At 40.4% G+C, this 16,428-nt stretch overlaps 1 protein-coding gene across 2 annotated transcripts in view; it reads left to right on the top strand.

The window, feature by feature from the left end:
- The window catches only part of IL20RA (interleukin 20 receptor subunit alpha), a 35,193-nt gene extending 19,432 nt beyond the window's left edge, over positions 1 to 15,761 (top strand). The window contains exons 2-7 of one of the 2 annotated variants that reach the window (XM_055433495.2): positions 868 to 1,003; positions 6,365 to 6,546; positions 7,884 to 8,059; positions 8,631 to 8,775; positions 12,634 to 12,773; positions 14,880 to 15,761. In XM_055433495.2, the coding sequence (XP_055289470.2) occupies positions 868 to 1,003; positions 6,365 to 6,546; positions 7,884 to 8,059; positions 8,631 to 8,775; positions 12,634 to 12,773; positions 14,880 to 15,671 (1,571 nt within the window). In that variant the 3' untranslated portion in view covers positions 15,672 to 15,761. The remainder of the gene's footprint in view (positions 1 to 867; positions 1,004 to 6,364; positions 6,547 to 7,883; positions 8,060 to 8,630; positions 8,776 to 12,633; positions 12,774 to 14,879) is intronic. The other variant, XM_055433496.2, reaches the window with a different exon arrangement.
- Positions 15,762 to 16,428: the final 667 nt, after the last annotated feature.

Here is a 16,428-nt window from a genome sequence, read left to right as displayed (position 1 = left end):
AGCAGAAATGGATGTTTTTCTGGAACTCTCTTGCTTTCTCCATGATCCAGCGGATGTTGGCAATTTGATCTCTGGTTCCTCTGCCTTTTCTAAAACCTGCTTGAACATCTGGAAGTTCACGGTTCACATATTGCTGAAGCCTGGCTTAGAGAATTTTGAGCATGACTTTACTAGCATGTGAGATGAGTGCAATTGTGCAGTAGTTTGAGCATTCTTTGGCATTGCCTTTCTTTGGGATTGGAATGAAGACTGACCTTTTCCAGTCCTATGGCCACTGCTGAGTTTTCCAAATTTGCTGGCATACTGAGTGCAGCACTTTCACAGCATCATCTTTCAGGATTTGAAATAGCTCAACTGGAATTCCATCACCTCCACTAGCTTTTTTCGTAGTGATGCTCTCTAAGGCCCACTTGACTTCACATTCCAAGAGGTCTGGCTCCAGGTGAGTGATCACACCATCGTGATTAGTCTGAAGCAAACGGGGCTACAGTGTCCACAGTAACTTCATTCTGGCCCCTTGGCTGGAAAGCTGGGCTCAGCTGGGACACTAGGACAGCTGGACATCTCTCTTGTCATATGGCCTCTCGACAGGGTTTGTCCAGCAGTGTAGCCCACTTTTTACATTGCAGTTCAGGGCTTTCAAACAAGCAAAAGTGACAGTTCCCAGGCCTTGTTAAGGCTCAGTCCCAGAATCATTTCTGTCGGTTAAACAGGGTCATGAAGTCAGGTCGGGCTGGAAGAAAATTCACAAAGCACGAGTACTGGAAGATACTGCTTCTTGGGGGCTGTATCTAGAGACCAGCCACCACAGGTTAAGTCTTCCTTTCTCTCTACTAAACCCTCAATTCCTCTCTACTCTTTTTTCAGTTCCCTGTGTCTCTGGTGATCTGCCTAAACCTACAAATGTCACCTTCATATCCATAAACATGAAGAATATCCTACAGTGGAACTCCCCAGAGGGCTTACAAGGTGTGGAAGTTAGTTATACTGTGCAGTATTTCATGTAAGTTGGTTCTTTTCCTTTGGTTTATTTATGAAAGCAAGACTTAGACTCCTATGCAAAGATTAACAAACCCTATTACATTAAATGAGTGTTTGAAGAAAAAGAGAGACTTTAGATATTTTCTGTTAAATTATCTTGTTATGTTTTGTTAGATTAAATTAGACAATAATTTATTCATGTAAACAGAGTGTTGAGTGCTTAGGCAAGAGGAAATATTTAAATGGAGAAAAGAAGTTGATCAAAATGTTATTCTGTGGCTGAGCAAACAAGGAGATCCATCACCTCTGAAACATGTAAACTTATTAGAATTACAGGGTATTTTTAAGTGAAACTGAGTACAGAATTCTGTACAACTCATGGTTTTTATTATAGATAGTAATGAATGGACATTTTCACTTTTCACCTCTCCCTCAAAACTCATGACAAGCAAGAAAGAATGCAAAATGATGAGCAAGTGTGGGGTAGATTGTCACTCCCATACCCATTCACCTAATATTTAATAAAGAACTGCTCCCTTCAAAGAGTAATTGTCCCAAAGATTCCAGCAACCTATCCCTAATTACTGAAAGGAAGAAAGGAAAAAAAAATGAACACAAGTTAAAAGTTCCTGAAAGCTTTCTTTTGGAAATAGAAAAAAATTCAGACAAGTAATTAATTGTCTGTAGTTTGAGTCCATAAACAACATGGTCTCTAATGGGAAGTGTCAAAGAAGAGATAAACAGTCAAAGAAAAGATTCTAAGACTCCAAGAGGAAGAACTTTTTTTAAAAGCAAGACGGAAGAACTTAGGAAGAAGATAGAAAATAAAAATGTTTTATGGAGATGAAAAATCTATTATAACTGATAGCAATAATTGAACAGGTAATAATGACTGTCTGGAATTGCATATTGTAAAGGCATGCTCTGCCTAGGAAAATTTAATAAAAATAATAGAAAGACATCTTGGTGAAGTTATTGAACTTTGAAAAAATGACATGATTTATAACCATCATAGTAAAAGCAGTGATTTCTATCTGCGACACTCAGCTGATGACAGTGATACATCTTCTGAGGGAAATATAGGTGTGACTTAAGACTCCCACCAAGTTCAAAGAATGTATTTTCAAGCAGGTGGAACTTGGGATATCACTCCACTGAGACTTTCTTGCAGAGGTTTGGGCAGGGAAACACTAACTAAAGAGGATCTCCAACTGAAAGAGAGATAAAAATGAACCTACACAACCTTAACAAGATTATGGCACAAAAGATGAGTAGCATGCATTGAAACCATCTAAATGTAGAACTAAGACGAAATAGTAATGAGAAATGTGGTTACAGAATTTTCTTTAAATGTTTGAACTTAATAATATAGCAAATCATAAGGTGGGGAAAGACTGTATGTGTACTGACTTTTATAGCACCAAGCTATTATATGTGATCTAAAATGAAAATGTTATCATTTGAATAACTAAACTCTCAATATCTTTCATATATGATTTGCTTAATTTAAACTATCTTATTAAACGATATTAAGAACTAATATCTTGTGGTGATGAAACATTTGAACTGCAGTGATTCATTTCAGTTTAATTTCTTTCTCATTAAAGTTCAAATCAAATTAAATTTTACTATTTTTATTAAAATCATAAGTATAGCATAATCGAGTTTTTGTCTATGTATTCAACTATTGAATCATTCTTCTGGGTACATATAAGCACAGTGAGATGTACAGAATCACATGTACCAAATGTTTCAGGGTAATGGGTTTCAGAGTAATTTATTTATCTCTCCATTAAACTTTTCTGATCGTGTGAGTTTTAAAAATGTCCCATATTTACAAAAAAAAAAAAAGAATAATGTCGTTTTTGTGTTTGAAAAAAAATATTCTGACCATTAAAGGCAGTGGAAGACTTTGGCTACTATTCACAAAGACCTCATTTATCTAGAACCTCATGCTCATTGCCAGTGAGTTTCTCAGGAACCAGTATTTTAGGGAAGAGGCATCACTCTGTCAAGAGAAATGGCTCATGAGTGTGCCCTTGCCTCCTTTTCCAATAGGTGGAGCAAGGAGCTTGCTCTGTTCTGCATGTGTTTGTATGATTCAGAAAAGGATTTTTTAAAAAAGGGCAGTGATGACTGCTCTGAGAGAGCAAATAATTTAGATTATATGCCTTTCAAAAAAGAATATTTGAAAATAAACTTTCCATTTTGGAGTTCTTACACCCCCTGTGCATGTGGATGGTGGGCAGGAATACAGGGCAGTGTGTGTCACCAACAGACTCCATGCTCAATTCTGAGGGCAAACAGTACTGGGTTCACAGCCAGGCTGTGGACCTGGCTGGTTATAGATTATACATTTTTACTTTTGAGTGAAGCTTGTTTCCAAGTAAAAGATGAAATTTTAGCAAAAGTTTAAATTATATCTACGCGAGGAATTTAACACAGAAAATATAGTGTAGCATTAGAAGCACAAGTTTTAGCATCAGAGAAAGTGGTTCAAATCCCAGCTATGCCTGCTCCTAGTCAGACTAACTTGAGCAGCTCCACTAACATCACTGAGCCTCGATTTCCTCATCTGTAAAACGGGATGACTATAACGGTACCCACCTCCAAGGGTTATTATGACAGTTAAATTAGATAAAGCTTTCAAATCCTAAGCACGCATCCATACTTAACAGGCACTTGATAAATGTTTCCTTCTGTTACCAGAAAGCAGTCAGAGATCTCCTAGAGCCCAACATGACTTTTGGGCATGGATAAACATCATTGCTGTGGCATTTATTGTGGGATTCATGTCTATCAGCTTGTCAAACTTACAAAGCATTTTATCCAGAATTTGGTCAAGAGTATTTCTCCTTCATCAACATCTATCATGGGATGCTGCACCGGCCTTGGCAGAGTCAGGAAGTTTGAGGAGAAAGGGTCAAACAAGCGATGGCAATATTTTTCTAGCCACTAGTCAAGACCTGTTGGTCTTGAAATCAATTTTGAGGGACATAACTAGTATGGCAAGGTTTAGGATGGTGTGGAGGGGATTAGAATAATAAAATAACTGAGTGTCTGGCATGTAGTAAAGTTGTATGATCTTATAAAACCTTTGTTTTAGTATGTGAGATATATGTATGAACTGTGTCACAGTGTGAAATATATTTCTTTCTGTGGCTCACCATCACGGAAGGTGACAAAAGTGTGAAAGCCCCTTGGCGTGGTGATTACTTGAATTGTAGAAATTGGTCAACAAACTCTATTTCTTTTTATCTTTTTTAAGATTTTTTTTATGTGAACCGTTTTTTAAGTCTTTCTTGAATATTTTACAATATTGCTTCTGTTTTATATTTTGGCTTTTTGGCCAAAGCATGTGGGATCTTAGTTCCCCAACCAGGGATCAAACCCACACCCCTTGCATTGGAAGGCAAAATCTTAGCCACTGGACCACCAGGGATATCCCCATATCTAACTACATTTTTAGTGTTTTCTGGTAACTGTGGTACTTAGGAAACAGGAGATGTTTACTTTCAGGACTCTGTTGCCGTATTCTGAAAAGGAAAGATATCCTTTTTTTTTTCCTTCTTTTTTATTTATTTTTTTTTTTAAGTAATTAATTTATTTTTTATTGGAGGCAAATTATTTTACAATATTATATTGGTTGGTTTTGCCATATATTGACATGAATTCGCCCCGAGTTTACATAAGTTCCCCCTCCTGAACCCCCCTCCCACCTCCCTCCTCCCTTTATCCTCCCTCTGGGTCATCCCCGCACGCCAGCCCCGAGCATCCTATAACATGTATCGACCCTGAACTAGTGATTCATTTCACATATGACAACATACGTGTTTCAATGCCATTCTCCCAAATCATCCCACCCTCACCCTCTCCCACAGAGTCCCAAAGACTGTTCTATACAGAAAGATATCCTTAAGCTTTGGCAACACTTGATAAATTTGGCAATTCCTCCTCCTCAACACGTAGTCTTTCCTTGACTTTTGTGATGTCTGTTTTTCTTTTTCCTTCTCCCTCTTTAGCTGCTATTTATGAGGGTACTTTGTATCTCACCTTTAAATGTTGATGCTCCTGAAATTTTATCCTAGGCTATGCTTTGTCTCCATGGATAATTTCATTCATGCCTGTGCCTTCAATGAGCAGCTTTATGTCACTGATTTCAAAATCCCTACCTCCCACGCACACCTTTCTGCTGAGCTCCACTTCCTTCCAGGCACCTGCATTCAGATACCTTTTACATATCTTGAGCTCAACATGTCAAAAACTGAATTCATCTTTCGTTCCTCCCTGTCCCTCACTCCCTATTTCTCAAACCCACTCTTCTTCCACATTCCTGATCTGGATAAATGTTACCACCATTCTACCCATCTGTCCTGGACAGAAAGAGATGTAATGCTTAACACCTTCTTTTCCATCATCTCTTACGTGCACTCAATCACCAAGTCTTGTCTCCTAATATTTCTTACTTTTGCCCTGTCATTCATTCCACTGTCACCATACTTGTGCAATCCACCTACATGTTCCACCTGGACCACTGCAGCATTCTCTTCAACTGTTCCCCAGTCTGACACTCATGAACCATTACGTTCTCTCCACTACCACCAGAGTTAATAGCCCGACACACCTAACAGCCCAACGTGCCTGCTTTACTCCTTTCAGTAGCCTCTCCTGCAACCCTGTCTCTTACACTTAGCCCATCCCGTGTCACTTAAACTCTCAATACCTCAGTCTCTCCCACCTGAAAAATGCTAGAAATATCCCCCTCCCTATTTGCTGTGTTATGTTTTTAATAAAGGAGAGGGAACATCTATATGAACAACCTAGTCTGTATCATCATTATCAGTATGATCATCGAAAATGCAGATTTTGAAATGAACTCCAACCTAGCGAATTTTCCCTAGAACCCTTGAGGGCAAGTATATTTTTAAATTTTATGAAAATGTCAAGAAGAATTTCTAAGAAAAAAAATTAGTAACTTTTCTTAAAACACGCCATCCAAAACAAACAAATAAAAAATATCCATCAAACTGACCTTGGTATGCATGTGGGCTGTACACTTACATAGAAAAATTGATCACACAATCTGTAAAATTTATGCTGTAGCCCAAGAATAATAATAAAATGCATGCTTTCAAATGTACTATCCACATTATAATTCACAGAAAAGAAAGATGATTACAGAAACTCTGACTCATGCTCCTGACAGCTAATGAAAAAAATTGCTAGCAGCAGAAGTAGATTCTTTTTTATCTCAATGACAGGCACTTTTGTTGCTTTGAAGAGAAGGTCTTAAGTTCCATTCAATTTTATATAATGACTGTTTTTGTTTCCTATTGTAAAGCATGGAAAGCACCTCATTGTTGATTGACAGTTTTCTTCTCAGCAGATATGGGCAAAAGAAATGGCTGAATAAATCTGAATGCAGAAATATCAGTAGAACCTACTGTGACCTTTCTGCTGAAACTTCTGACTATGAACATCAATATTATGCTAAAGTTAAGGCCATGTGGGGAACAAATTGTTCCAAATGGGCAGAAACTGGACGATTCTATCCTTTCTTAGAAAGTAAGTAGCTCAGTTGTGTATTAAATAAGTATCAAGTTCATCTGACCTAATGTAACCCTCTCTGCCTCATAGATAGCCTTGTCCAAATCCCAGTGCTCTGCTTGGCTCTCTTCTGCACTCTGTCCATTAGGTGGAGTGACCAGCCCAATACTGGGTATTTCGCCTTACTGTATCTCAGAGCCTCATCTTTAGAAAAAAAGGTTTGACCAAGTCTCTCTCAGATTGCTCCCCGATTCAGAATTGACACTAGAGGCCAAACTGTCAAATTTTGATTTCGTTTTATTGCTCAATTGAGACTGTATAATTTCAGGAACAACTGACAGATTTATCTTAATGTTGTGGTTTTATAAACTATTTGACATATGCCCACAGGTTGACTAAAGATTGTTTTCAGGAGTGGGGTTCAAGAGGGAGGGATATATGTGTACCTATGGCTGATTCACATTGTTGTACAGCAGAAACTAACACAACATTGTGAAGCAATTATCCTCCAATTAAAAATAAGTTTAAAAAAAATAGACTGTTCTGATCACCAAACTAAGTCTCTGCTTGTTATAAACTCGATAGTGTGATGACATAATTTCTAGGTATAACTTGGAATGAGGGCAACATCTTCCTGGTATTTGCTTTTAAAATTTTTCCATCCCCAATCTAAGACTGATTCAGCTGTAGAGGACCCACTCAGAGCTGCCAGGATGACATTTACAAGCGGTCCCTGGGTTCTAGAGCTGGCACCTTTCCCTTGCTGCCCTTCTAGATCAGAAGTCAGCAAACCAGAGCCTCAGACTAAATACAGCACTCCACTCCTTTCTATTTCTCTACAGGACAAGAATGGTTTTTACATTTATATAAATAATAGTTGCAACAGAGATCACGTGGCCTGCAAAGCCTAAAATATGACCTGTACCTTTGTGATAAAAGTTTGCTAATCTCTGTTCTAGATCATTCTCCCAAGGTTATATCCCCAAAGGTCTTTAGCAGTGCTTCATTTCTCCACTGCTGATCTTTACAAACACATCAAATCTGATTAATGCTATTATCACCAACTTGTCAGGTAATAATAGTGTTGCAAACACTTTTAATTGTATTTCCTATCATCTAGTACTGTTTATCCAAGTAACTAGGAACCACATGTGCCTAAGTAAATCAGCTGTATCAGAGTCTGTGACTTGATTATTTCAAAATCTGGTATAACTTGGGTCTAGGTGAGCATTCGGAAGCACTTCAAATAAGAGGATGGGGTTTAGAGCTTTGATCCCAGTAGAATTATACTGTAGCTTCATCCAAGGTGTTTTCTACATCTGAACATGATAATTCCCTCTCCCCTCCCCTTTAAGCACAAATTGGCCCACCAGAGGTTGCTTTGACTGCTGATGAGAAATCCATTTCTATTGTTCTGACGGCTCCAAAGAAGTGGAAGAAAAATCCAGAAGAAAGCTCTATTTCCATGCAACAAATATACTCTAATCTGAAGTATAATGTGTCCATATATAATACTAAATCCAATAGAACGGTAAGCCTGAAATGGAATGGGGACCTATAATCTGTGTCACTTTCTGAAACTAATGCTAGAACGTGCAGCCCTGATTCTAAAATTCCCGGCCTGTGAATCCGGGAAGGTGTGATACTCAAAAGTGTTGCCTTGCAGGATACAGTTGAAGGTGATGCATAGAAATTTAAAGAGCTACCTTCAGATTTTCCTTCCAGAAAATATCTGCTATGATGTTGTTGCTGTCATGTAGAGCAATTGTCCACCTCACTTTGATGGAGAGTTTCTGCTTGCTTAACATCTGCCAGTCACTCTCCGAGAAAGAAAAGAAATATTAGCAAGAACACAGGACAAAGTTGAATAAGAAATCCCTCCTATGTCATTATTTAGAATTGTTCCCACAATTTGTTCGGTTCCTGACCACACCCTGCCGAGCTGAAGGGAAAAGTTATTTTAAAGCTGTTGCTAAAAAGAAAACTCATAGTGATAGCAAAGGACTTAATGGTACCTCGGTCTTTTATTTCTTTCTCTAGTTATTTGTCTGAGGTTGCTGTAAATCTTTGGCTCTAACTGTGTTTGCAATTCCCTATCCTAGTGGTCCCAGTGTGTGACAAACCACACTCTGGTGTTCAACTGGCTGGAGCCGGACACTCTGTACTGTGTCCGCGTGGAGTCCTTTGTCCCAGGCCCTCCTCGCCTCGCTCACCCTTCTGAGAGGCAGTGTGTCAGTACTCTAGAAGGTAAGCCTTGAAAATCTCAGCTGATCTGAGGAGGGAAATCACGTAAAACTAGAAGGAAGTATGGTGGTGCAGACAAGGTTTTGACAAATCCCATGTCTACCAGAAACAGGCTGAAGCAAAGGCAGAAACAACCATCCCCAGACAGCCTGGGACTCTGCCTCTGAACTTAACTCACAGTGTTTTCACGTCCTGGGGAATTCTCAGTACAGGTCCTGGCGTCCACTGCCAACATCACTCTGCCTTCCAAAAATAGAATTATAGGAATTTTTACACACATGGTCTTTCTTCTTTAAATCTATAATCACTCTGATCAGTAGAAGTCCTTTGGGTCTTAAAGAACATCAGATGATGTTATTCCTAGAAACAGACAGTACCCTAAAAACACTTTAAGACAGTATTTGGCTTTTCCTCCAGAATACAAATTAGAGACTGTGTGGGTTTTTTTCAAATACTGCTCACTGGCTGTAGGAGGGCCTGGGGTCAGCAAATCAGTTACTACTCTGTCTGTCTTATGGTCGCTTCTCTCTCTTTCCATTTATTTGTCCCCTTCTCATGTTTTCTGAACTTGGCTGACAAGGAAATATGATTGAAGATTCTTGTTCCTGTTAGGAGACTAGAGTTAGGAGCTTGGCATTTGTTTAATTGTTCTTCCCTGAGGGAGGGTCCTCCTGATGGCTTAGACAGTAAAGAATCCGCCTGTAATGCAAGAGACCTGGGTTTGATCCCTGAGTCGGCAAGACCCCGTGGAGAAGGGAATGGCAACCCACTCCAGTATTCTTGCCTGGAGAATTCCATGGACAGAGGAGCCTGGTGGACTACAGTCCAAAGGGTCGCGAAAGAGTCCGACACGACAGAGTGACTGACACTCTCCCTGAGAGTGGTAAGACCTTGAACTCAAAACATAAAAGTTGAAAATAAATCCTAAAGTTTATCTTCATGGAACAGCTCTTCATCCATTCTTCTTCTGTTTCTCTCTTCCAAATGTGCTGGCCTTCCACATGAAGCAACCATTTCCCCCCAGGCCTTTCTTCATCACAGCTATGGGACAGGAATGGTGACAGAAGCCCTGTTTTCCTCTCTCCTCAGGCCTTCCACATTTTGAGATGAAACTGTCCCAGGGACTGAAAAGGGAATTTTGTGAATACATATCAAAAATGAAAAGCCTTATGTTTGAATCGCCATCCTTATCATACCTTCCCCTTTTAAACAAAGGATTCTCTACCAAATGTCCAATAAAATTAAAATGCAAAACAAGCAAAAGGCAAAACAAAGCAGATTGAGGAAATCATTTTTGTATTTGGAAGAGTGTTCTGTTTACTAACAGCTTGATCAGTGGCCAAATGGTAGGAATGAATTCCCAATGGAAATCATTCAAGCCATTGGCAAAGCTAAAGCAACTAAAATACAGATTAAATTAAATACTTCCCAGTAAGCAGATGGAGCTGACTTTCTCACTAGTCCTGGAAAAGTAACAAAACAACAAGGTTCCATTTCAGGTTCTGACCTTTTCTGTGATCTCCTAGCTGTTGAGCAACCCAGGTACCTTTCTAAGACACCACCATGAGGATCTACTTTTTCAAAAACTTGCTATTACCTCTTTGGGGACTATTGTTGGAAATATTTCTGTTCTCCAAAATTCCCCAATTCCTAAAATACAGATGCAGGTTATTAGCTGGTTGTTGCAAACTTGTACTGGTGCCATAAGTCACTGTTGCCGCAGCCCTGTTTAAGCAGGGTGAGTTTGGTCCAGAGACCAGAGATTGTATTAAGAGGACTGGACTGACTGGGATTGACATATACACACTAGAATAAGTAGATAACTAAGAAGGACCTACTATATAGCATAGGGAACTCTACTCAATACTCTGTAATTGCATGTATGGGAAAAGAATCTAAAAGAGTGGATATATGTTTATGTATAGCTGATTCACTTTGCTGTATACCTGAAACTAATACAACACTGTAAATCAGCTAAACTCCAATACAAATTTAAAAAAAAAAAAAGAGGACTGGGCTGAGTTGTAGCCTGAAGTAGGAGCAGGTGATACTCAGCCACCTGCCACATCTGCATTATTGGTGTCTTTCTATGTGGAACGTGTAGACAGATGCACTCTTTGGGGTGGAAGAACCTGCAGTTAGACCCATGTACCTGGACCTTTCCTACTAGCATTTGTTGATTAGAAGTGCATGATGCAAAAAAAAAAAAAAGAAGTCCATGATGCTTCTCTTTCCATTTTTTAACTGGCCAGTTAACCAGACAGTGACTTGACAGCTTTCTCCCAGGACTAGGCATCCAGAGCATCCAATGTCTGCATGGATTAGAATGTACTCAGGACACTCCTGCTGATTGTATTAGTATGTGATGAATGGCCTTCCAGGTGGCTCAGTGGTAAAGAATCCATGTGCCAGTGCTGGAGCCACAGGAGATGGTGGATTTGATCCCTGGGTCAGGAACTTCCCATGGAAGAGGAAATGGCAACCCATTGCAGTGTTCATGCCGAGATAATCCCCTGGACAGAGGAGCCTGGTGAGCTCCTGGGGTCCCTGGGGTTACAAAAAGTCAATAGGGGTCACAAAGACACAACTAAGCTACTGAGCACACATACACAATGCCCTAGACTTTTTGTCATTTGTGCTAAAGTGGTCCCTTTTTCTACAGCTGTATTGGTCACAATTCTCTGGAGAACACAGTATACATAATCTTTATATGTATATACGCAAAGAGAGAGAGAAAAAGACTTATTTTAAGGAGTTGACTCACATGATTTTGAAGGCACAGGGTAAATTCAAAATCCACAGGGCAGGCCAGCAGGCTGGAGAACCAAAGAAGAGTTGATGTTACAGTTTTTGTCTGAACGTGATCAGGTAACAGAATTCTCTCCTCCCAAGGAGTGGGGAGAAATCAAGTCTTTTTTCTATCAAAGCCTTCAACTGATTGGATGAGGCTCACCCACATTATAGAGGGTAATCTGGTTTACTCAAATCTACTCATATAAATGCTAATCTCATCTAAAAAATGTTTTCACAGAAGCATCTGAAATAATGTTGGTCCAAATAACTGGGTACCTTGGCCTACATAGATTGACATGTAAAATTAACCCTTTCAATTTTCAAGTACACCATAGAAAGTTAGCAAATATAAATTAGTCACAATGAGTACTGTCCATCAACCATACAGTCTGATCAGTGGTGATCCAGGACTACTTTTATTAAAACTACTCAGCAGATCTTTTCATTCCTCTATGGACTTTTAAATTCACCATGCACCTACAGGACAGCAGGACCTGGAAGAGAGTTACAGCCATTCTCAGCACATACCACCTCAGCCACCTCCCATACACATCTCCAAGCTCCAGACCTACCAGGAGTGCTGGCCAACTGTGTAGGATGGTTCTATCTGTTACACAGAAGATGACACCATACGTTCTTCTCCTCTCCTGAATATATGGAAAAGATTGAGTTGAATGAGTGACGTGGAAATGTGGAGCAGCTTAATGGGATCATCACAAGAGGGTTTTGTTTGCTTTGCAGTGCTCTGAGTTGCCTTAATACACACTTAACTTCAAATATAAGGACCAGTATAGCCAAATATAAGCTGCTGGAATATCTGCTGATTTGGGTTGTTAAGGCATCCTTGCCATAAAGGTTTGAGACAAGTTCAGATGATTCCTTAAGGCCATCTATTGTTAGAGTAAGAATTCTGAGATCCCTTGTAACATTTAGCTCAAGCTTCTCGGTTTATAAATGATAAAACTTAATTTTTAAACTGATCTCTGAAAAGTCACTTTACATCAACAATGTTTTCCCACCCCACCAAATCATAACTATCTACCCCACCTTGCTTTTCTATTTTTACAGATCAAACAATAGCCCTGGAGGTTAAAATCATCCTCTGGTATGTTTTGCCCATATCTGTTACTGTGTTTATTTTCTCTGTGATGGGCTACTCCATGTACAGATATATCCATGTCGGCAAAGAGAAACACCCAGCAAATCTGGTGAGTGCTTACTGTGGTGACAGGCATTATAACACATCTCCAAGAAGATAGAAAAGGACGTTCTAGATACCATTCCTTTAATGGGCAGAGTGAGTTTCAAGTTAAAGAGTTGAGTTAAAAACACTTTCTGTACTGTTAGCTCATTAACTTAACTAAAGAGAAAGATTCCTTTACTTTGACAAAGACTTGATATTTACTGAACAGATTAGACTAGGTCTTGAGGTACACAGATAAATTGTTATGATCCATGCCCCTCCAGAAGCTTAAGTCTAGTGTGGAACTAGAATTTTTAAATGATACATGAAGACTAAGATGAAAGTGGGTTCTCGGGACTCTTGAGGGTACAGGAAGGGCAGTGGAACCCTACCTGGAAGATCAGAAGGAATTTCATGCCAGGGCTTGGTCATGAATGTTGAGAGTTAGGGAACCTACCACAGGCAGAAAAAATAGCAGAGTCAAAGGTGGGTGGATATTTGGAAAACCACATAATATTTCTAAACCATAAGGTTCCAGATAAGGAGCTATGAAAGAAGAGACTGACAGAGTAAGGCCAAGTAATGGGAGAATTGGGGTGCTATTCTAAGGGCCTTGGGCTTCATTGTGTTCGCAAAACTCTGTCGGGTTTTGGGTTGGAATCATCAGGGTCAATATTGAGTTTTAGGTACAACTGGATAGTGTTAAGGACAACTTTAAGGGGAGGAAGCCTAGAAACAAACAAACAAAAAAAGCAGCTAGGAGGCTGTGAGAGTTGTCCAGGAGAGAGAAGATGAGAGTCTAAAAGAGGAGAGTGGGAGGTAGGGCTGGAGACAGACATGGAATGGAGACACGTTTAGGGGGAAAGTAGCCAGGACTTCATCACTCACAGCAAGGAGAAGCAAGAAGGTAGAAGAAGGAACAGACCTTATGCTTCTAGACCATGTACTAGAGGGTTTCCAAGGGCTGAACATATTTTAACAAACAAAATTATTTCTTTGGGAATTATCAAAATACATGTTCATATGTACATGATACATACATGCATTTCTGTTCTGTTTTAAAACATTTCTATTGTTCTGCCTTCATTTAGGTTTCAGAGTTAGCTTTTTAATGAGATAGGGAGACCTTTCCTAGGAGGAAAAGGCACAGGAGAACTGACCATGTGTGGCTTTTTGAAACCAAAGCTTTCATAAAAGAATGATGTTGGAGTTCCTATTTTCTAGTTAAATGAAATCACCTCATAGCATGGACAATGAGAACTGGAACGTAATTCATGGTCAACAGTCTAAATTGTCACCGTCCACATAGCCCCAGCAAAATGTTAATCTTAAACAAATTTCCTCCCATGATCTAGAGTTTCTCTATCTGCTATGATCTGGCAGGTGAATTTCCTAGTTTGGCCCTATTATAGCGTAGTGTAGGGGGGCAGTTAGTTAAACCATCTCTAGTCATGTGCTTACTTCCCTTTTTACACCTAGTTTTCATCCCCTTCCACATTGACGATCTATTGATAAATACATTTAAACTGTAATTAGGGCTTCCCTGGTGGTTCAGGTGGTAAAGAACCTGCCTGCAATGCAGGGGTCAGGAAGATCCCCTGGAGAAGGGAATGGCTACCCACTCCAATATTCTTGCCTGGAGAATCCCAGAGGAGCCTGGCAGGCTCCATAAGGTCGCAAAGAGTGGGACACAACTGAGTGACTTTCACTTTCAAACTGTAATTAACAAAGGAATTGCAAAACCTGTATTTGTTTTCACCTCTCCTGACACAGCAGGAATTCTGATTTTACAGAATTTAAAAGTGAGGCTCCAGAATTTAAATAACCCCCTTAAATGCCCTGAGCCAATTAGAGGAAGGGTCAATCACACCCTGACCCTTGGACTATCTTCACCTTGGTGGATTGGGACCACCCAGGGAACCACTTTTCACTGCCATGTGCATCTTGTACAACTTGGGTCCCTTGGGTCCAGGTGAGGGAGGTTTCCTGTGTATTCCAGGCATAACTTTCACTTTCATGAGTTGGTAAGTATAGGCCTTTAAAACTATGTGGGGACAGTATAAATTCTAACTAACAGCTGCTTTTAATGTCTCTCTAAAGTGAAAAGGTGAAAACCATTCTCTCTTTTTAGGTTTTGATTTATGGAAATGAATTTGACAAAAGATTTTTTGTACCTACTGAAAAAATTGTGATTAACTTCATCACCCTCAATATTTTGGAGGATTCTAAAACTTCTCCCAAGGATGTAAGTGTAAGGGAGAAAAGCAGTGATGCATCAGACCTGAATGAGCCCATCAAGGACCAGGAACCCCACTGGGAGGATGTGGAGGTGGAACACCTGGGCTATGTGTCACATGTGGTGGACATTGTGTGTGACTTTGAGAAAAGCTCCAAAGGGACTTCCTTAACCCAGCAAGAGCCACCCAGCAGAACAATGCCCATGGATAAAACAGTCATTGAATATGAATATGATGTAAGAAGTAGTGACATTTCTGTGGGGCCTAGAGGACAGGAGTTCAATTTGCAGGAGGAGGTGTCCCTACAAGGAGAGATATTTGAGCAACATGCAACTTTAGCAGACTTGGGTCCACAAACCCTGCTGTGTTCATATACCCCTCAGCTCGGAGACTTGGACCATCTGCGTCAGGGGCCTGTGGACACAGAGGAGGGGCCAGAGGAAGAGCCGTCCACCACGCTGGTTGATTGGGACCCTCAGACTGGCAAGCTGTGTATACCTTCATTACCCAGCTTTCAACTTGACCCAGAGGGATGTGGGCCTCCTGAATCTGAGGGGCTCGGGGAGGAGGGCCTCTTATCTAGACTCTACCAGGATCAGGCTCCAGACAAGGCACCGGAAGAAAATGAAGCTTATCTCATGCAATTTATGGAAGAATGGGGATTATATGTACAAATGGAAGACTAACCCTCAAATGTCCCTTTGCCAGACCTCTACTGTTACAAAACATGTTAGTGCAGAGAAGTGACCCAATAATAAAGTAACTGAGACAGAAGTTTACTCAGATTTATGTGTCAGTGCGAATCACTTATTTCTTTCATTTTTATAGCACTTGTTTAGTTCTGCCTCATATGGGTGATTTAGTCATGCATAAGGATCTCCTGCACCAGTGGTGGGCACCCAGAGTGCAGGGGCTGACCCTCTTTGTACCCAGTAAATATTCAAAAATGTAGACCAACCTGGATACAGAATTTATTCAGGTGGGTATACTGTAGTCTTATTTATGGTTTTCTAAAGGAGATCAATCCTGGGTGTTCATTGGAAGGACTGATGCTAAAGCTGAAACTCCAATACTTTGGCCACCTCATGCGACGAGTTGACTCACTGGAAAAGACTCTGATGCTAGGAAAGGTTGGGGGCGGGAGGAGAAGGGGACGACCGAGAATGAGATGGCTGGATGGCATCACCAACTCTGTGGACATGAGTTTGAGTGAACTCCGGGAGTTGGTGATGGACAGGGAGGCCTGGCGTGCTGTGATTCATGGGGTCGTGGAGAGTAGGACACGACTGAGCGACTGAACTGAACTGAACTGAACACTTGGGCTTCCCTGGTGGCTCAGAGGTTAATGCGTCTGCCTCCAATGTGGGAGACCCGGGTTCGATCCCTGGGTCTGGAAGATCCCCTGGAGAAAGAAACGGTAACCCACTCCAGTATTCTTGCCTG

This window comes from Moschus berezovskii, chromosome 10 (genome assembly GCF_049115385.1).
Source record: "Moschus berezovskii isolate FMDL1 chromosome 10, NW_MosBer_1.0, whole genome shotgun sequence".
NCBI lineage: Eukaryota > Metazoa > Chordata > Mammalia > Artiodactyla > Moschidae > Moschus > Moschus berezovskii.
This window is presented reverse-complemented; position numbering and strand designations above follow the sequence as displayed.